Below are 22,603 nucleotides of genomic sequence, written 5' to 3' on the forward strand. Positions count from 1 at the left end.
TTATATGTGGAATCTAAAAAAATGATACAAATGAACTTATTTACAAAACAGAAATAGACATAGAAAACAAACTTATGGTTACAAAAGGGGAAAGGGGGGAGGAACAAATTAGAAGTAAAGGACTAACAGATACACACTACTATATATAAAATAAATAAAATAAGGACTTTCTGTGTAGCACAGGGAACTATATTCAATATCTTGTAATAACCTATAATGGAAAAAAATCTGAAAAAGAACATATACAAATATACATATAAAACTAATCTAATAACTAAACTAATATTATATATAAATATAACTGAGTCAATTTGCTGTACACCTGAAACTAACACAACATTGTAAATCAAATACACGTCAATAAAAACATTTTTATTCTCTTAGCAGCAATAATCTTATAAGTTTTATTCATTCACTCATTAAAGAAGAATAAGTGCTTATCAGAATATAGCCAATACTTTATAACTTTAAATAGAATATAATCTACAGAAATTTTGAATCACCATGTTATACACCTGAGGCTAATATTGTAAACCAACTATACCTCAAAACAAAAAAAAGAATAAGTGCTTATAATGGGCTAGGCAATGTTTTAGTTTGTTTCAGTCATCTACATTAGGGTCTCTCTTTTGGCACGACAGTCTAACTCCTTTCCTTAATTTCAGAAATCTTGACTTTTGCAAAATTTGTCCAAATCGAATCAACTGAATTACTATAAAGGCAATAACTTCAATGACACTACACTCTATAGACCACAGTCTACAAATAAAGTGCATTTTCTTTTAAAATGGCAAACATACTGGGACTAAAATGTGTTAGTCACAAAATGTAAAAACAGAAGAATGGATCTGAAACAAAAATATTCTTCCTAAAGACTGCTTAAAAACATTAAGTATAAATTCAATACATATTAAGCACATACCCTGTGCTCAGCCTTCTGCTAGACATTTCAGATAAAAACATACATGAGCAATCCCTATAACATGGTATGGCATACAGGGCTGGCCTTAAGAGATTGAGACTTGCCAGTAGCACAAGCCTAGTGCTTAGAAAGACCCTGCATTTTGTTTAATGCTCTGTTGTCCCAGTCTTGAAATTCTCAATAATTTTATCTTTTGACTTGTATGTGAAGTCTGATGGGACAGAGGACCATGTGTTTGAGAAGAGGAGATACGCACAAGAAAGGTAAAAAGCTATATATTTTAGTACCTTTAACGGTTTTTCCTGCTTTTCGAACAAGGGGCCCTGCATTTTTATTTGCACTAGGCCGGGCCAATTATGTAGCAGGTCCTGATTACAGTTAAATATTATAGTTAAATATAAATAGTTAAATAGAATTATGTGTTAGATATTGCGGTAGAATTGAGACTGGAGTGAGTAGCTATGAAATGGTCAGTGATGAGTTCACAGGGAAAATGATACCTAAATCAGGCTTTGAAGGACAAAATGGAGTTTGCCAGGTGACAAGGGCACTGCAGAAAGGGAAAGCGAGGGAAACAGCAGCATTCGTATACAGATGTGTAGACTTACATGTGTACACTTCTTTCCTCCAAGTTACAAAAAAAAAAAACTTCATAGATGTTTTGTATATGTATTAGGCACAAATTCCATTTCCTGTATAAGTTCCATGCCTGGCAGAGCAAATTTGGGAATAAGAAATGTACACAGATGAAAAAACATGCCTTTGGTTTACATTTTTACCTGGGTTTGTCGCTCTCCTCCAGACCGGGAAAGTGGTTTGGGAGCTTTCCAACCAGTCAGGGATGAAGGTTTCAACCTTCTCCGAGGCCTGGGAAAGCAGCTGTGTGAAAGGCTTTTCCTCCTCAATGTGGCTCCAGTTAACACTGCCACAGAGTTTTACTATTTCTTGCAGTAGATGCCTGCCACACAATTTCCTGGCTCGACTAATGTCGTTCAGCTCACGGGAGACCCGAACCAGCAGGAGCCCGACACACAAGCAGAGGAGCCGCGGCATCCCTGGACCGCCAATACAGACAGGTCCACCGAGAGCCCTAACTGCCTTCTGCCCCACCGCTGCGCGTGCGCACCTGGCGACCCTCCCATTTTCGCGTGCGGACCTCGCGAGAACTTCAAGACTAGGTGAGTGGCGCTGGCGCCTAAACTTTCCGCGTTGCACGGGGCTCTCAGGCCGTCCCAGGTGGCTGGCTGTTAATTCTTAAAATGACTGATTAGTTTTTCTTGCCATCCTCACTAGGGAGACTCATCAAATGAAATATGGGGCCGTATTTAACGCATCCCTCTAGTGGAATGCGTTTCCCGCCTCTTTTGCCTGTTGGGACGTCGCTTCCTTTGAGGAACCTTTCATTTTCTTCATGGCGTTTATCTCGGTAGGTTTCCTCACATTTATTTGTGCGCCTGTTTGATAATTTCTTCCCCTAATCCCCGGGTTTCATGAAGGCCACGCCGGCGTCTGTTCTTGCTTTCCATTGTACCTCAGGGCCTGACGCATAGTTGGCAATCAAATATGTCGAAACATGTGTGCACGTTTTAAAGTCAGATGCAAAGCTTTCTGAGGAAATTCCTACCAGTTCTGCAGGGAGAAATGGGCCTTAGCCTCAATCTCCAGAACAAAGAGAGGACTTGGGATAATCTAGTTCTTTTGTTTATAGATTATAGAGGATTGTCCATTGCCAAATTATTAGTGTCAAGTTTAGTACTAGCCGGTTATTTTATCAGCAAAAGTGAGTTTATTCAGGAATAGCCAGAGGAATGCAATTCAGGACATGTGAACCATGACGGGCCGTATGCAAATCCAGAAAACGAGGAAGGGAACTTGCTTTTATAGAGAAAAGGGGGGGAAGGTGGGAGGGGTTGTGATAACCAAAGAGTCCACTGAGGAAGCTGGGAGTCCAAAGTATGGGGTCTTCTTGGCTGGGCTGCTTAGTCTCCGATTGGCTGGGATATGTGGGCCGAAGAGAAGCTTTTTTTCTTCCTGCTGGATTATAAGTAGAGGCGCCGTCCTCTTGGATATGTAGGCAACTGTCTCTTCCTTTGTGGGGCAATTGATGATGCATGGCAGGGCCTGAGAGTGCCCCCTTCAGGTCTATCTTGGCTGCAATTTTAGTTGATGGTGTGACAGGGCCTTGTAGAGGATTTGTCTTCTAAGAATATCAGCATTTCGCTAAATTAAGGGGGAAGGGGCAGGGAAGTGCAGCATAATCGCTATAGGTTGCTTTGTCATTTTCAATGAAATTTTATTTTATTAGTGTGTCGTCGCTGAAGGGTGTCCTAGCAGCCACAAGGGGGCAGTCAGGGGCCGTCTCAGGAGTAGTCAACTTCAGGATGCCAAAGCCTCAGAGGCTCCCCCAATTGTCAACGCTATTCTCACCTCTTTCCTTTACAATGTTATTTTTTTCCCCTTCTCCTTTCTGCCTTCTGCCTCTATGCCTTTTTCTCCATTTTCTGTTTGCCCAGCTTTGCCCTGCTTCCCAGGGGCATCCATGAGTGCTGTTACATTAACTGGCAGTCGGATTTTTTTAAAGATTGATGTAATTTGATTAGCACAATTTCATCACCTACTTTGAGAAACAATTCATGTCCAAACTATAGTGGCCATGAGTCCTAGGCAGAACTCTATCTGGGAAACCCTGTGAGAAAGGAAAATTATCATTATACTGAGAGGAAGATTTTTTTAAAAGCAAAAAAAACCCAAAACCAAACAAAAAAACACCTCTCAAGGAATATATGTCAGAACCAAGCAAATTTATACTCCCATTCTCTTTGTACTCTCTATATTCTCACCCTCCTTTGTACTTCTTCATACCATTCATTAAAGACTGACATGCTATATATTTTACTTCTCCATATTTTCTATCTGTCTCCTCCTACCGAATGTAAGCTCCATGCAGACAGGGATTTTTGTTTATTTTGTTCACTTTGGTATCATCTTTGCCTTTAAAGACAAAGACATTGTTAACAGTGTCATAGTAAGTTCTTAGTAATAATTTAATGTAAACAATTATAATAATATGAACAAATAATAAGTAAAATGTTAATAATATCAATAATCATATAATATTTGGTGAATGAATAAATGAATAAACTCCCTGAGAATTGACTACTTGTTCCTTTATACCCTATTTCATACTTATGTCATAATTATTCTTTATTGCACTATGGTGAATTTTTTTAAAAATCACGTAATTATCTCTTCTCTACTAGTTGTAAGCTCATTAAGGGCTGGAACTATTTTTGCTTCATATTTATTGATAATATCCAGTGCCTGGGACAATACCTGCTAAGTAGACCCTTAATAAACATTTATTGAATGAATGAACACATTCTTAACTACTACTACGACTTCTTGTTATCAAGAGTCAATGAATTTATTGAAATGAACAAATTATTAGTGAAATGGCTTATTTTGAATGAATAAGTTACTATTATTACTGAATGAATTCCTGACTTATTTGTTAGTATCCTGTCCTAGCTACCTTATTCCAGAACATTGTCATAAAATTGGAGCTGCCCAATAAGCCATATTTGAGTATTTATAAATGAAAATTCCATTTATGCAAGAAAAATATGGAATTGTTAGTAATTATACTGGAATATTTGTTTTTCAAGTTATTTTAGCATTTTATGTTGATATCTTGATATGGGAACTAGGATTCCCATGGTTGAGTCCTTAAAATTTTTAGCTTAACGATATTAATTGTAGGTACAATTAATTATAGTAACTATAATTAACACTTGATTATAAAACAGGTAATAGGTAATATCTCTTTTATTTACTTTTTTGCTTTCTGTTCAGTTTATTGTCTGTCTTCCCCACTATAATATTGGTCTTGTTAACACTTTATTCTTGATGTTTACACCAAGTCTGTACATACAGATAGTGCAGAAATAGTAATAATAGTACTGTTGCTTTTGAAAGAGTGATAATAATAACACATCATTTGTTGTGTGATTACTGTATGTCAAGCATTGCTCTAAGTGCTTGTACACATTTTACCCTATTTAATCCTGTAGTAATCATATCAAATAGTATTGCAATTATTTCTAGTTTATAGATGAGGGAGCTCATCTTAGAGAGATTAAGAAACTTGCCTGAAATGAGAGGGCAAGCAAGGGGCAGAAGGCTGATTAAAAATAGTCAGTCTGTCTCTGGAGCCCAAACTCTTAACCTACTTTATATAGCCATAATTTGTCAAAAAAATTACAAAAACAAAGAATCTGGTTTGGTGATGGCAGTACATGGTGCCATAATATCAAAGCAAATCTTTTTAGACCAAAACCTTAAATTAGAGGAAATAATAATTTGGACAAAAAAAAAAAAAAAGTGTACACACACACACTAAAGTAATTGCCTCAGAATGAGTTTAAAAGTTCACTCCATTGGTAATAAAGACACTCAGAGGCTGGTCCCAGCCACAAGAGTAGGTAGCTGTACAAACTTTTACAGAAATCTTATACCCCAATTTACTTATGTGTGTCATTAATATAAGAACATGTGGTATAGGTTGAAGGTAGATAATAATAGTACCTTCTGACGGTGCTGTTAAAGGATTATATGAGATAATATACTAAATAACACACGAGATAATAAATGAGAAAATACAATGCCTGACACATAATAATAAGTATTAGCTGTTATAATTATTGCCATCTCTATTTTGTTGGAATGTGAGAATCAACTGAGATAATAGGTTAAATGTTCTTTAAAATAAATGTTGTATTCTTTTGTATATCAGATACCAGACTGTTAATTTGGCAAGAGTTTGAGAAATGCATTTTAAATCATTTTTCATCTTTTTATTTCTAGTACATAAAGGATAGTATGCAGTCAATATAGGCATGGTCCAGTCCTACAAGAAGAGATTTTCCATTAAGTCAGTTGGGGAAAAAAGTCTTTTGTGTTTAGGAGATATAAATGAAATAAGTGAAATATCTTTAAGCACCAGAAGCTTAGACTTCTTATTCTAATTATGTAGAAAACATAATGGAGTAAAAACATCATTGGTTAAATATTGAAATGAATTGTGGAAAATTTAAGTAAAATAATTTATAGAAGGGGGAGACTGGTATCAGCTGCAGTGGTCTTGGAAGACTTCATCTAGGAGACAGAACTTAACCAGGCTTTGATGGCGAGGTAGGTAGTACAAAAGCAGGGTTGAAATTTCAGGAAGAAGAGAGGATGGCAGGTGCAAAGGCATGGAAACAAGTAAGCAAGGCATATTCTAGGGAAAATAACCTATAATACTGATGTTAGGGATTAGTAGAAGATGGAATATTGCTAGCAGACAAAGGGGACTTTAAAATTCAGACTAAGGAGTATGGATTTTATTCTTTTTATCCTATGGAGAGTAGAAGGTTATAAAATAATTTGTGGATAATGTATGGACAAGATGGAAATTGAAGCTTAAAGTAAGTAACTTGACTCTAGTGTATACAGAAGTGGAAGGAGAAGGATTGAAAATGGAGAAACCAACTAGAAGTCCACATTTTTGATCTGTGAATTGTCAAGAGCCAGCAGTAGTATGGAAGGAGTGGGAATAAACAAAAAGGACCCATAAAAGTGATTTTTAAATGAACCGTCATTGGATTTGGTGACTCATTATATGTAAGCTGGATATGGGAGAGAGAGAAAAATTTAAGAAGACCAGGGCTTTTTAAAAATTGAAGTACAGTTGACTTACAATGTTGTGTTAATTTCTACTGTACAGCAAAGTGACTCAGTTATACATATAGATAAAAATATATATACATTCTTTCTTATATTCTTTTCCATTATGGTTTATCTCAGGATATCTAATATAATTCCCTGTGCTATACAGTAGGACCTTGTTGTTTATCCATTCTATACATAATAGTTTGCATCTCCTAACCCCAAACTCCCAGTCCATCCCCTCCCCACCTCTCTTCCCCTTTGGCAACCACGAGTCTGTTCTCTATGTCTGTGAGTCTGTCTCTGTTTCATAGATAGGTTCGTTTGTGTCATATTTTAGATTCCACATATGAGTGATATTATATGGCATTTGTCTTTCTCTTTCTGACTTACTTCACTTAGTACGATAATCTCTAGTTTCATCCATGTTGCTGCAAATGACATTATTTAGTTCTTTTTTATGGCTGAGTAGTATTCCATTGTATATATGTACCACATCTTCTTTATCCATTCATGGATGGACATTTAGGTTGTTTCCAGGTCTTGGCTATTGTAAATACTGCTGCTATGAACATAGGGGTACATGTATCTTTTTGAATTATAGATTTGTCTAGATATCTGCCCAGGAGTAGGATTGCTGGATCATATGGTAATTCTATTTTTAGTTTTTTGAGGCACCTCCATACTATTTTCCATAGTGGCTACACCAACTTACTTTCCCACCAACAGTGTAGGAGGGTTCCCTTTTCTCCACACCCTCTCCGGCATTTGTTATTTGTAGACTTTTTAATGATGACCATTCTGATTGGTGTGAGGTGGTACCTCCTTGTAGTTTTGATTGGCATTTCTCTATTAATTAGCAATGTTGAAAATCTTTTCATTTGCCTATTGGCCATCTGTATGTCAGAGAGACCAGGGCTTTGAGTTGTAGAGAATGAAAAGCTGATGACACTGAGGAAAATCATGAGGGGAATTTAATCCCACAGTAAGGTTTTAGACATGATGAATTTTAGATAACTGTTAAATATTCAAGGAATTCCCTTAATAAAGCAAATGGAAATGTGGGGTTGGAAGTATGCTAAGATGTCTAACCTGGAAGTCCAGATTTGGAAGTCAACAGCAAAAGAGTTGTGAGTTAAAGAAATAAAATTAAGTCAACTCTCTGACTGATGGACAGGCATACAGTTTCAAGGCAGCAAAGAAGAGGGAATTTCATGTGGTAAGAAGCAAGAAAAGAGATAAAGAAGGAGAAAAGATAAGAATTAAAGAGGATGTAATCAGAATGATGTCATTTCAGAAAAGCAAAAAGGAAGAGAATTTTTAGAAGATGGGGTCATCAATGGAGCAAAATATGAAAGAGAAGTAAAAGAGAAAAGAGTTAAGATTAAATTTTGTGATTGGAGGCCAGTGTGGAATCTAACAGGATAAGAGTCAGGTAGGGAACAGTTCATAGTGGGTCCCAGAGGGAATGAGGGGTAAAGAACTAGGAGCAGTTCTATTGATTTGGCAGAGGAAGAGTTGATGCAAAGACAGTTTTATTTGTTTATTGAAAAATATTAGAAACAGAGGAAGATTCCCATGCAGGAGGAAAGGTTGATAATATGCAAAGTCAAAGAGTGTGGCAAAATAATTAATTGAGACATTACATTTTCTCCGTATATTTTTCCATTTGGCCTCTCACACCATCACCCCACAAATTTAAACCATGTATCCAGAGCCTAAGTGTTTCCCTACTTGATGGACTTTTTCAGGGCAGAAAGCAGAAGTTGCTTAAAGTTGCTCTTACCATGACCCCTAAATACTGGAAGAGGCCAAAATTATGCAAGTGTCCCCAGTGGACAAGTAAGAGAGAAATGGATATGGGGAGGAAGAGGGAGAGATGGTGGGGGGTGGGAGGGGAGATTTTCCTTATACTGGAAAGAGGTTGAAGGTCTGGAGTCCTGAAATAAAGGATTATTTCTGTTCAGTGCTCAGTGGCAGTGACCTGGAGAGGAGAAGCATCAGAAGGGATGGCCGTATGGTATACCTAGGGAAACAGGACCCTGAGTAGAAAAACAACTACACTTGGCAAAGTTCTGCTGACCCCCAGCGAGGGAGGCAAGACCTGAATTGAGGGGACAATGCAGGCTAGGATAGTAGGTGTCATGGTGGTAGCTGTTGAAACTATGGGTCCTGGAGACTTAATGCTTTGGTGCTAAGACCATGAGTTTCAAGTACAGCTTAATGGGAAAGTTCCATTAGAATAATGTCTGATGCTAAATTCCCAATTCAGTGACAGGATTTAAACATATCAATTTGTTAAGAATAAAGTAGTTGGGTATTTGTTTCACACTAGAGACTGTGCTTGCAAATTCATACCTGTTACACATAGACACAGTCTTTTAGGAATAAGAAAGGCTTGGGTCATAACTTATACAGGCAGGTGAAGAGGTTACATTTGGGGGATACTTTTCCATCTAAAATGGAAGAAGAGATAGGCTAGGAGTAGTGGTATGTACTGGAAGACGAAACTTAACTGGGTCACCAGATGATGGTGAAAGACTTCAGTGTTATTCAAGTATGATGTGAGAACTAGTGGGGTGGGGAGCAGACCTCAGAGCAAATGGAGTTCTGGAATTGACAATGAGCAATGTGCTGGGGAATAAGTAAGATATGAATGGAAGTGTTAAAATCAGCAACAAAGATTTCATGATGAAAGTGTAACTCCTGGAAAATGTTGACTTTCTCCCTGAAGAGTTACATTCTGTTGGTTTCTGCTTCCCTAATGAGAAGGAGCTCTTTGGGAGGTGGCCTTGGGGAGGACATGATGAACTTCAGAGGTTTGGTTATGATTAGCCATGTCTGGGGATTTGCAGTATAGGAAATGCTGTCTTCATCTTCTGTAATTCTTCATCTCCAGACATTTGATGGAGGAGATTAACTTGTTATAAGTACATTTTCTCTACAAATGCTAGCTAACAATGTATTGATATGTAGGTTAAAGAAGCTGACTAAATACTAAGATGATACCATGCTGGTTTACCATTCTAACAAATGTTCATATCATTTCACAGTTTATTTTGCTTACGTAAATGTTCCATAAATTCTAAAATGGTGAACCTGAATGCATTTTTTTTTTTTACCAATCTAGTTCTTTTCTAAAAAAAACCATTGACTTATCTTTTCAGTTCTCTATATGACTGTTCATTTATGTCACTTAAAAATATTTACTTGAATCTCTTAGAAGCATGAAAGTACTGTAACTTGAAAAACAATTGAGTTCATTTGGGCACAAAAATCCAAATGTATCTGGTGTTGAATCTGACTGTTTTCAAACATTATTTCAACAAGACAAAAAACAAAAAACAAAAAAAAATACCTGCTGTGGCTCCAGTAGAAAATTGCAAGGTTTGTGGTTTAATGTTCACATAGTCTATATTGACAAGATCAATTAAAATTTTTTATTACTTTTGTATGTACCTGGTGTTAGGTGTGTATAAAATGTTATTATGTCAGCTAAATAGTAAAGCTTTTAAAATCATTATAAAGTTAATAAGATAAAAAAGTAATTGATGCAATTATACCATTAATAAAAAAGACAGAGACTTCTTTAGCAGGAAAAGGATTAATTTTTGAGAGAAATTATGATGTGGGAAGACAATATTGTTCCAGGACACTTGAAAAATGTAAACACTAGTAATGATTTCTCATGTTCTAATAATCAATGGTGACTGATTTGGACATTGGTAAGCGCATCATTGAGAATATACACGAAGGTAAATGAGAAATCAATAATTACTCTATATTGTGCATATTTTAAGAAAAGGTTTTTGTTGTCGTTGTTACAACATTTTTCACAGCATAAGTTAATTATATTGATTGCTTCCTTTTCCTTTTGTTCGGAAAGTAGTACCTCCATCAAAGACGGCTGCCTTTCAGACAGTGTTGTCTTCAGCTCCTGTGGCAAATTAGGAATGCTTTCTGACATTGTATTTAAGGTTTCTGCATGTTTATTGATGGAGGATAACAAGATTTCTGTTAAATTAAAAAAGAGAGATGGGAGGTGTGGAAAAATATTCATGTCAAGCAGAATCAGGAAAATTATAAAATTTTGCATAGATCAAAAGGTAACCATTGCCTCAGTGTAATTAAATATGAAACAGAATCAGCAAGTGTCCCAATAGCTAAACTTAGCTTACTTAGAGTTGAAGCATTACATTACCAACTTCTGCCTCCTCCACCCAGTCCCTCTCTGGACTCATCCCAAGACTGCATTAATGCTGGTCTCGTGGTACTTTCGACTCTCCCTCAGATTATTTGATAGATTACTTCCATCTGCATCCGCAGGGTGGAGCTGAGCGCAGGCAGCTAATGAGGTCTTGAGCTGGTTTTGCATATTGCCATTCCAGTTGGTTGGCAGCCTGATGGCAACCAATGGGGGTTATGGACCAGCAGGGGCAACAGCTTTCACCTGCAGGGGTTTCAGGTCCAAGTAGCAGCTCTTCCTGGATGTTGGAAATTCTCTTGTGGCATTTCTCACATATAACCATCACGGATTCTAGGAATTTGAAGTCACATAACTTTACCTTTCATCACTCACCCACTGGGTCGTGCTTTCTCTAGAGAGTTGGCTCAGCAGCAGCCAGATTCCTAGCAGGAGAAAAAAAATAGGCTCCACATCCTGGATCTGGTCTCTCCTACTCTGCCAGTTCAGTTTTTTCTGGTGACTGCAGCTGCTATTGCTACGGCCTTCGCCTGTATGCCTGTCCTGAGCTTCCGAATATTTTTCCTCCCTGGCTCCAGGTAGCTTTTAAAACCCTTGGGCTATCACTCAGCTCTTGAGTCAGTGGTCCCAACCCTTTCCCCAACAGCTTCCAAAGAATTTTCTCTCTCAGATCTTGTTCGCCCTCTACCCCTCTCCTCCCCACATCCCATTTCCTTCCATGCTCTCAGTGTTTTTCTACTCCTCGCTTGTTTTAAAATTTTAATTTACCTCTTCTTCTTCCTTTCCTCCTCCACAACTATTTTTGTACTTACTTAAATATTTGTAATTTTTAATGTCATTTTCTCATGTAAAGGTATGGCATGGTCATTATAGAAAATATAGTTAAAATAAAAATAAAGCTGACCTGTAAGCTCATCAGCTTGAGATTATCTCAGTTAGCACTTGCTGTATAACCTATTATTTTTCCAAAGTATCCCTGAATTTATTTGTATTTCTTCTTCAAAGCATTAAAAGACTATAATTAGATTGATTTCTGTAGTGCCTTGTGTATCCATCTATAGTATTATGATGGGTGGTTGGAAAATTGTTCACAAAAGAAAGAAAACTGATTGTTTGAACCAAGTTATGTGAAAAGTATTAAAATTTCCAAAATATCACTTTTAGTTTGTACAGTGTTTAAAGTTTACTCAGATTTTCTTATTCATTATTGCAGAGGACCAGGATCTTAAGACTGGAGGGAACTTCAGCTTTCTAGAGATTCTGACAAGGATTAAGAAAACACATGGACCTCTAGGGTTGCCTTTTTTTTTTTTTTTTAACATGTATATACTGCAGTTTTATTTCAATTGCACAAACGAAGTTCGCGTGTAGGAAATTTAAATGAAACAGTACAGTAAAAATAGCAGAGAACCAAAAACTCTAAAAAGGAAGTACACCTAAAGCATGAGAATTCAACATTCAGTAGTGTTTCATCTTCAGTTTTGATTGACACTTGATGCTTGCAAATTTTGAAACAAACTTTGAGATCATAATGACTATCCTGAAGAGATTTCAGCACCAGCACTAAGATTTGTATGTTCAGTTGGTTTGCAATTGACTTGTTAGCCATTTACATAGTGTATAGTACAGATTTGTCACAGGTAGGGTTGCCTTTTAAGTCTTGGAAGATCTTCTTACCGTGGTAGGTGATCAGACTCTCACTTTATACCAATTTCTTATTTTCTTCTAACTTCCCTAGGTGATTAAATTGTTACCAGCTATCTGAACTTTTTAATTTGAAATTATTATCTGTAGAGACTGGAGGACATACACACACACACACACACACACACACACACTCACAACCAAAAGACAAGGAAAAGCAATAGAATTTCACAATCCCAGGAAGAATAGGTTGGTAACACATGTTCGTGTGCAAAAATTTATATCTTTATGATGGATTTATGGTATTCTATGTTTGTTGTATTTTGTGATCCGAAGTTTGTATCACTGTTTAAATTTTTAAGCAAGTCAATAGGGTTTGGGGTGCAATGGGCTCATTAAATGACTCTCAAAGTATACATAAACTTTTGAATGCAAATAGGCCCACATATCTATAAACCTGATTAATTTGTGTTCAAAATCTAGTCAAGATCCACTGAGGTAAGCCTGAGGGCTTGATGGAAGTTATGGTATTTTTTGGATTTTTTTAAAATGTTTTGTAACTTTTTTTTAAATAAATTTATTTATTTTATTTATTTATTTTTGGCTGCATTGGGTCTTCGTTGCTGCGTGCGGGCTTTCTCTAGTTGTGGCGAGCGGGAGCTGCTCTTCATTGCAGTGTGCAGGCTTCTCACTGTGGTGGCTTCTCTTGTTGTGGAACACGGGCTCTGGGCGCGTGGGCTTCAGTAGTTGCAGCACGTGGGCTCAGTAGTTGTGGCTCGTGGGCTCTAGACGCAGGCTCAGTAATTGTGGCGCGTGGGCTTAGTTGCTCCGCGGCATGTGAGATCTTCCCAGACCAGGGCTCAAACCCGTGTCCCCTGCATTGGCAGGTGGATTTTTAACCACTCTGCCATGAGGGAAGTCCAGAAGTTATGGTACTTTTGAAATAAACTAGTAAATACTCTTAGATTCCAATAAAAAAGATATGATCTAGGTCCCTCGTAATTGGAGGAAGACGTAGTCATCATTCATCAAATACTGGGCATTGTGTAACTCCACATAATACCTGTCTAGAGCTACAGAATGGGGTGGTTGTAGTAGTCATTCTAGGTGCATTTTTCATTAAGACAAGTAGTTTGGGAGGGTCTTTTCAAAACTGAGGTTTTGAAGGTATTTTTATGGGTTAACTGATTTTGGAGAACATTCCACGTGCACTACTGTTCTACAAAGTAATTGATTATTTTAAAAATGAATTTCCAGGTGTCTGTTCATATCATGCTAAAAATTCTTTCTAAACATTGTTTTCTATTTTATATGTTCTGGATATTAAACTTTTACCTTGTATTTGATTTAATATTGTTTTCTCCCATGTTGTGAGTTTCCTTTCACTCTTATGATAGTGTCTTTTTTTTCTTAATATTTTATTTTATTTATTTATTTATTTATTTTTGGCTGCGTTGGATCTTTGTTGCTGTGCCTGGGCTTTCTCTAGTTGCAGAGAGCGGGAGCTACTCTTCATTGCGGTGCATGGGCTTCTCATTGTGGTGGCTTCTCTTGTTGCGGAGCATGGGCTCTAGGCATGCAGGCTTCAGCAGTTGTGGCACATGGGCTCAGTAGTTGTGGCTCGCAGGCTCTAGAGCACAGGCTCAGTAGTTGTGGTGCATGGGCTTAGTTGCTCCACAGCATGTGCGATCTTTCTGGACCAGGGCTCGAACCTGTGTACCCTGCATTGGCAGGCGGATTCTTAACCACTGTGTCACCAGGGAAGTCCCTTATGATAGTGTCTTTTGATATACAAATGTTTTAAATTTTGACGAAGTCCATCATATCTTTCTTTTGTTGCCTGTGCTTTTGGTGTCATATTTATTAAATCATTGCCTCATCTGATGTCAAGAAGATTTTCCCTATGTTTTCTTCTAAGAATTAGAAGAAAAATTAGAACTAATTAGAAGATTATTTTTAGCTTTTACATTTAGAGTTAAATTTTGTTACATTTAGTTAACTTTTGCATATCCTGTGATGTCAGCATCCAAGTCCTTCTTCTGCAGGTGGATAATCAGTTTTCTCGGCACCACTTGTTGAAAAGATTGTCATTTCCCCATTAAATGTCTTGACACTGTTGTCAAAAACCATTTGACCAAAAATGCAAGTATTTTTCTGGGCACTCTGTTCTGTTCCATTGATTTACATGACTGTCCTTATGCCAATACCTCACTGTTTTTATTACTGTAACTAGAGCTTTGTACACGGTTCAAAATCAGGAAGTCGAGTCTGCCAACTTTCTTCCTTTTTAAGGAAAAAAGATTTTTTTCTTATTGATCCTTGTTCTATTTCTGCAAAAAAAAAAAGTCATTGGCATTTAAATAGGAATGGCTTTGAAAATGTAGATCACTTTGGGTAGTATTTACCTTGTAACAATATTAAATCTTCCAATCATGAATGTAGTATGTGTTTCCATTTATTTATGCCTTCTTTAATTGCTTTTACCAATGTTTTGTAGGTTTCTCCTAGTTTAACTCTACTCCTAAGTATTTTATTGTTTTTGATGCTCTTGTAGATGCTCCATTTCATTTATGGATGTTCGTTGTTAGTGTATATAAATACACCCAATTTTTACATGTTAATTTTGTATCCTACTTTACTGAAATTGTTTATTAGTTCTAAAAGTTGTTTTGTGGAATCTCTAGCTGTTTCTACATGTAAGAGTATATCATCTTCAGGCAGAGAATATTTTACTTCTTTTACAATTTGCATGCCTTTTAAAATTTTTCTTGTCTAGTTTCTCTGGCTACTACATTGAATTGAAGGTGTGAAAGCGAGCATCTTTGTCTTGTTACTGATCTTAGGGAATAAGCTTTCAGTCCTTCATCACTGAGAATGATGTTAAGTGTGGGTTTTCCATACACAGACTTTATCATGTTGAAAAGGAGTATTTCTATTCCTAGTTTGTTGGTTGTTTTTTAATCATGAAATGGTGTTGAATTTTGTCATTCTTTTATTACATGTTTTTTCTTCCATCATTCTATTAATGTGGTGTAATACATTAATTGATTTTTGTATGTTAACCTATTCTTGCATTCCAAGATTAAATTTCGCTTAGTCACGGTGTATCATCTTTTTAATATTCTGTTGAATTCAGTTTTCTGTTTTTTGTCAAGGATTTTGGCATCAATATTCATAAAGGATATTGGCCTGTAGTTTCCTTTTCTATGTAGTGTCTTTGTCTGGCTTTGGTATTACGGTTATTTTGGCCCTGAGAATGAGTTAGGAAGTGTTCTACCTCTTCAATTTTTTTCTATGAGTTTGAGAAGGATTGGTTTTAATTCTTCTTTAAACGTTTGGTAGAATTCACCAGTGAAACCATCTTGCCCTGGGCTTTTCTTTGTTGGCAGGTGTTTGATTACTGATTCAATCTCCTTACTAAGTACAGAGTTATTTAGATTTTGTATTTCTTCAGGATTCATTCTTTTTTTTTTTTAATTAATTAATTAATTTTTATTTTTTGGCTGTGTTGGGTCTTCGTCTCTGCGAGGGCTTTCTCTAGTTGCGGCAAGCGGGGGCCACTCTTCATCGCGGTGTGCGAGCCTCCCACTATCGCGGCCTCCCCCGCTGCGGAGCACAGCCTCCAGACGCGCAGGCTCAGCAGCTGTGGCTCACGGGCCCAGTCGCTCCGCGGCATGTGGGATCCTCCCAGACCAGGGCCCAAACCCGTGTCCCCTGCACTAGCAGGCAGACTCCCAACCACTGCACCACCAAGGAAGCCCCATGATTCATTCTTGGTAGATAGTTTCTTTCTAGGAATATATCCATTTCATCTCCTTATTCCTTTTGTGTACATACAATAGTTAATAGTATTCTGTTATAATATCTTTTACTTCTTTACAATCAGCAGTATTGTCCCTGGTTTCATTTCTGATTTTTGTCAATAGAGTCTTCTCTGTCTTCATTAATTAACCAGCTAAATGTTTGTCAATTTTGTTGATCTTTGCAACAAAAATGGAAATCTCCAACTTGTGTGGTAGAGCTATATACTTCTCCATTGAATTCTGTCCATGTTTGCTTCATATATTTTGGAGCTCTGGAGAATGTTATATATATGTTTGTAACTGTCATATATTCTGAACGAATATGCCCATTTATTAATATATAACAGTTTCATTGTCACTTGTAACAGCTTTTGACTAGGGGGTCTATTTAATCTGATATTAGTATAGAGTCTCAGTCTGTTCAGTCTGCCATAACAAAATACTATAGGCTGGGTGGCTTATAAACAATAAACATTTCTTTCTCGCAGTTTCAGAGGCCAGAAGTCTGAGATCAGGGTGCTAGCATCGCTGAATTCTGGTGTAGGCTGTCTTCCGAGTTTCAGACTGTCAACTCCTCGCTGTGTCCTCATATAGTGGAAGGCAGTAGGGAGCTCTCTGGGGTCTCTTTTATAAAAACGTTAATTCCCATTCATGAGCGCTCCCCCATCATGATCTAAGCACCTACTAAAGGCCTTACCTCCTAATACCATCATAGGACATCAAGCTTTCAACATATCAATTTTGAGGACACACAAACATTCAGACCATAGCATAACGCTTTTATTTCAACCTTAAGGACTCCCTTTACCATTTCTTTTAGGGCAGGCATGGTGGTGATAAACTCCCTCAACTTTTGCTTATCCGAGATGTCTTTTACTTTTGAAGGACTGTTGCTAGATATAGAATTCTTGGTTGGTGACTTTTATCTTTCAGCACTTTAAACGTGTCGTCCCACTGCCTTCTGGACTCCACGGTTGTCACTGAGAAATCAGATGATAAAGTAATTGAGGAGCACTTGTATATGATAAATAGCTTCTCTCTTGCTTCTTTAAAGATTCTTTCCTCACCTTTGTCTTTTGTTTTTTGCTTTGCTTATAATGTGTCTGTTTGGTTTACTTTGTATTTATCCAACTTGGAGTTTGTTGAGCTTCTTGAGTTATACATTTTTGTCTTTCATCAAATTTAGGAAGTTTTGGCCATTATTTTTTCAAGTAATTTATCTTCCCCATCTCCCTCTTTCTCCTCCTTGTGAGATTCCCATAATGTGTATAATGGCCAGTTAATGGTGCCCCAAAAGTCCCTTGGGGTCTGTTTATTTTTCTTCATTTTTTATAGTTCTGTTTCTCAGACTTAGTTATTTCAATTGTCCTTTCTTCAAGTTTCCTAATTATTTCTTCTGACTGTTCTAAACTGCTGTTGATCCCCTCTAGTAACTTTTCAATTTAGTAATTTATTTTTCAGCTCCAGAATAATAAATTCATCTTCATTAATATATTTGTTTGGCTCCTTTTAATAATTTCTATTTCTTTGTTGATATTCTCATTTTGTTCACATATCAATTTATTAATTTCCTTTAGATCTTTGCAGATATATTCCTTTAGTTCTTTCAGCCTACTTAAGACAGTTTTATTAAAGTGTTTGCCTAGTACATCCAATGTCTGGGCTTTCTTGGGGTTGTTTTCTGTCTATTTATATTGTTCCCTTGAATGGTCTGTTTTCCTCTTTCTTTATATGCATTGTGATTTTTGGTTGGAAATGAGACAGTTGGAAATACAGTCACCTCTACCAGTTTTTGCAGGTTGTCTCCATACTGGTGCAGTCCTTCACCAATGAGCCAGACTTGCTCTGAGCCTAGAGATCAGCCAAAGGTGAAAGGTTGTTCTTTTCAGGTCTCTTATAAGCCTGTGTCTTGCTTTGGTCTTCCTGTGCTTTTCTTAATTCCTTTGTATACACAGCTGCTTTGAAATTTATTAATTTCCTAAACAGTCTTGTCCCACTTCTTGTCGGGGCCTGAGTTTGTCTGTTGTGTGTCTCTGCTCATAATCTCTTGCCCCACTTGTCTGTGGGTCTGTAGTCTCATTGCAGCTTTCTTGAGCAGTGCCTTCTATTTTCCCACCTGAGATCTGAGTTCGGTTAAACAAATGTGAGTCCTTCAGATAGCTGTCAGACATACACGATAATTTATAAATAATGTCTGCTCTTCACTCTGGTTCAAGAGAGGGAAAGAGTTACTGGACTGCCTCCTTTTCCAGACCAACACTAGCACTCCATGTAAGGGTTGGGTAAGGGCAATTAAAACATTACAAATCTTCCCTACTGTTATGAAGGTGGCTTTATATTTTGGGGCTTTTGTTAAGTTACTCTAATCCAATTTTTTTCATGGTTTTCCAGAATTTTTCTGAAGTTCTACCAATTTCCACACAGGGGAACAAGATCTTGTAGCTTCCAACTCTGCCATTTTGCTCTGTTTTCTATTATTAAAGGACATTTTGTAAAATATCCTTAATTTTCCTTAGCTGAAATAATGCAGTGCAAAAATAGAAAAATACTTTACAAATATACTGAAGTCCTTAAATTGAAAACAACATGATAGCTATAACTTATTTTATGTTTTTATACATTTATGTTTTTTCATGTATATTTCATGTTTTTTTTTTTTTCATGTTTTTATGTATTTTTTCACATCTTTATCTGAAGACACATCTTGTTTCTTCTGCAACCAGGAAAGATAATGCTCATTATTTTCTTTTCAATGTAGCATAATTTTTTTCAGTTACTTTTATTTTTTACTTTGAAATTCTTTCAGCTCTGGCAAGAGAAACTAGTATCAACTCATCTGTGTAAGAAATAATTGATCAAAGCAGCAAAGAATTATTTGTTCAGACTATCATTTGTGGTGTACCTAGTACATAATAGGCACTGTCATAGGAGATGAAAAGAATATGAATAGGGGCTTCCCTGGTGGCACAATGGTTGAGAATCTGCCTGCCAATGCAGGGGACACGGATTCGAGCCCTGGTCTGGGAGGATCCCACATGCCGCAGAGCAGCTGGGCCCGTGAGCCACAATTACTGAGCCTGCGCGTCTGGAACCTGTGCTCCGCAACAAGAGAGGCCACGATAGTGAGAGGCCTGCGCACCGTGATGAAGAGTGGCCCCCACTTGCCGCAACTGGAGAAAGCCCTCGCACAGAAACGAAGACCCAACACAGCCAAAAATAAATAAATAAATAAATAAAATTTTTTTAAAAAATGAATATAAGATTTTCAACTCAAGGGGCTCATAAACTGTTTAGACATATTTCCTGAGGCCTGACTGCCTTGATGAATGAGAGTTAAATGGATCATAAAGCATCCTAAGCAGACCATAGGTTGGAATTGAGAAGAGGAAAAGAACACATATAATGAGTGCTTAAATGGTTTGTGGTTACTCTACAAGGGTGGTATTATGGAGTCCTCACCACTGACCACTGATATGTTCATTTTTCCTGCTTTACAAAGACAGGAATCAAGTTAAGAGAGATGAAGGAACTTTCCAGTGTAACGTTGACTTGCCCATGTGCAATATATGTGCTTACCTTCTAGTTAAGGGTCACTGAGAAATTCAGGATTCATGGCCCTTTGGGGTACAGCTAAAAGTGCTTTGCATGTACTTAAATACTAATATGTATAAAATAGATAACTAAGGAGAACCTGCTGTATAGCACAGGGAACTCCACTTCGTTGTACGGTAGAAACTAACACAACATTGTAAAACAACTATACCCCAATTAAAATAAATAAATAAATAAATAAAAGATTTGAAGTAAAAAAAAAAGAAACCAAAAAACTATTTAAAGAGAAAGTATAAATGTGCCAATGAATATAGCTGGTAAGTTCTGGATCTGGGATTTCTGCATGTCTATTGGATTCCAACACCCCTTTTTTGTTGCCATTGTACCCCTTGAATCCAGCTCCAGTTGGAGTTAACCATAACAGTGAAGGTAAGTAGATGCAGGTTAATGTCTTTGAATGGGTGATTGGTGGTATCAGAGCAGCAAGCATGAGCAAAACTTTAGTTAGGTTGGCTGACTCAATCTCCTTTTTAGCCTCTTCTCCCTTAATTATTTCAACTCTTGAGGCTGTTGGTGATAGAAATGATTTCCCAGTGTCTCTTGCAGTGTTAATGGACTTAATTGTGTTCACCCCCTCCCCAGATTCATTTGTTGTAGCCCAAACCCCCAATACCTTAGGATGTGATTGTTTTGGGAGATGGGGCTTATCAGGAGGTAATTAAGTTTAAATGAGGTCATAAAGGTGGGTTCTTAATCCAGTATGACTGATGTCCCTACAAGAAGAGAAAGGGTCACAGAGATGTGTGCAAAGAGAGAAAAAGCCATGGATATAGCAAGGAGGCAGCTGTCGGGAAGTCAAAGAGAGAGGTCCCAGGAGAAATTAAGCCTGCCAGCACCTAGATATACTTCCAGCTTAAGAACTGTGAGAAAATAAATTACTGTTGTTCAACCCACTCAGACTGTGCTGCTTTAATGTGGCAGCCCTAGCAAACTAACAGATTTTGGTACTGAGAAGTGAGTTGCTGCTGTAACAAAAACCTAAAAATGTGCAAGTGGCTTTAAAACTGGGTCATGGTTAGAGGCTGGATGAATTTTGAAAGTACACTAAAACAAGCCTAGATTTCCTTGAAGAGATCGTTGGTAGGAATATGAATGGTAATGGTGTTTCTGTGTGAGATCTCAGACAGAAATGAGGAATGTGTTATTGAAACTATAGGGAAGGTGGTCCCTTGTTTTAAAGTAGCAAAGAACTTGTCTGATTGTGTTTTAGTGTTGTGTAGAAAGTAGAAGTTAAAAGTGATTAATGTGGATAATTAGCTGAGGAGATTTCTAAGTAAAGTATTCAAGGTACAGCCTGTTTTCTCCTTACTGCTTAAAGCAAAATGCTAGAGGAGAGAGATAAAGTGAAGGAATTGTTAAGCAAAAGGGACCCAGAATTTGAAGATTTGGAAAATTCTCAGCCTATCCAAATTGAAAAAAATGGAAAGTGTATGCTGGAGAGGACACCAAGAATGTGGCTGTATAATCACTCCATAAAGAGATTACCCATGCATCTAGGCACCCATCTCAGCAGAAACCAGGAATAAAGATGGGTCTATAGTAGCAGAAATACATGCAGCTTGGACAAAAAGGACAAACACAAAACAAAATGAAGGAAGACTCTCAGACTTCTAGGAGTCTACAAAATGGAACAATAGAGCTACTCAGCTGTGAATATACATTATTCTTCAGGAAAATGGAAGAATGATCCCATGGGTGATTCAGGGGTTGGCAGGGCCGCCCCCCTGCACCACAGGTCCAGGGACAAGACTGTCTCTTCTCTGGTTTCAAAAGACCAGGCTGCTACTTCTCATTGCCTGGGGGGCAAGGCTGATGTTCACAGTTGTGGGGCAGTCCACTGCCCAAAGTAGAGCCCCAGTGGGCCTGAAACAGCATTGAGCCAAAGAGGATTATACTCTAGCATTAAAATCTAATGGAGTTTGCCTTGACATGTTATAGACTTGCTTGGGACCTATCACCTTTCTTTTTCTTTCTTTTTTCTTTTCTTTTCTCTCCTTCCTCCCTCCCTCCCTCCCTTCCTTCCTTCCTTCCTTCCTTCCCTCCTTCCTCTGTTCCTTTTGGAATGGACATGTTTATCCTATGCCTGTCCCATTGTTTTCTACCATTGTGTTTTGGAGGCATACGAATTATATGGTTTCACAGGTTGTCAGCTGGAGAGGAATTTTGCCTCAGGCTGAATCATACCTCAAGTCTCACCCATACATGATTTAGAAGATATTTAGATGAAACTTTGGAACTAGAATTGAGGCTGGAATGGGTTAAGAATTGGGGCCTCTTGTGATGGGAGTGAATGTATTTTGCATGTGAGAAGGACATGAATTTTGGGGGTCTAGGGAGTGGAATTTTATAGACTGAATTGTGTTCCCTCAAAGTTCATATGTGGAAGACCTAAGACCTAAACCCTAGAACTTTAGAATATGACTGTATTTGGAGATAGAGCTTTTCAAGAAGTAATTAGGGTTAAATGTCATATAGGTGAGGCCCTAATTTAAAAGACTGTTTTCCTTGTAAGAAGAAGAAGAGACACATAGAATGTGAGCACACAGAGCAAACGACATGTGAGGATGCAGGAAGAAAGCAGCTGTCTGCAAGCCAAGGAGAAAGGCCTCAGGAGAAACTAATTCTGCAAGCACCTTAATCTTGTACTTCCAGCATCTAAAACTATGGGAAAATACAATTCTATTCTTTAAATGATCCAGTCTGTGGTATTGT

At 37.5% G+C, this 22,603-nt stretch overlaps 1 protein-coding gene across 1 annotated transcript in view; it reads right to left on the bottom strand.

Moving 5' to 3' along the window:
* The window catches only part of INSL6 (insulin like 6), a 31,059-nt gene extending 12,126 nt beyond the window's left edge, over positions 1-18,933 (bottom strand). The window contains exon 1 of the mRNA XM_082471116.1: positions 1,702-18,933. Within this exon, the coding sequence (XP_082327242.1) occupies positions 1,702-1,975 (274 nt within the window). The 5' untranslated portion in view covers positions 1,976-18,933. The remainder of the gene's footprint in view (positions 1-1,701) is intronic.
* Between the last annotated feature and the right edge of the window lie 3,670 nt (positions 18,934-22,603).

Source organism: Balaenoptera physalus (genome assembly GCF_965194825.1).
Source record: "Balaenoptera physalus genome assembly, chromosome: 7".
Taxonomy (NCBI): Eukaryota; Metazoa; Chordata; class Mammalia; order Artiodactyla; family Balaenopteridae; genus Balaenoptera; species Balaenoptera physalus.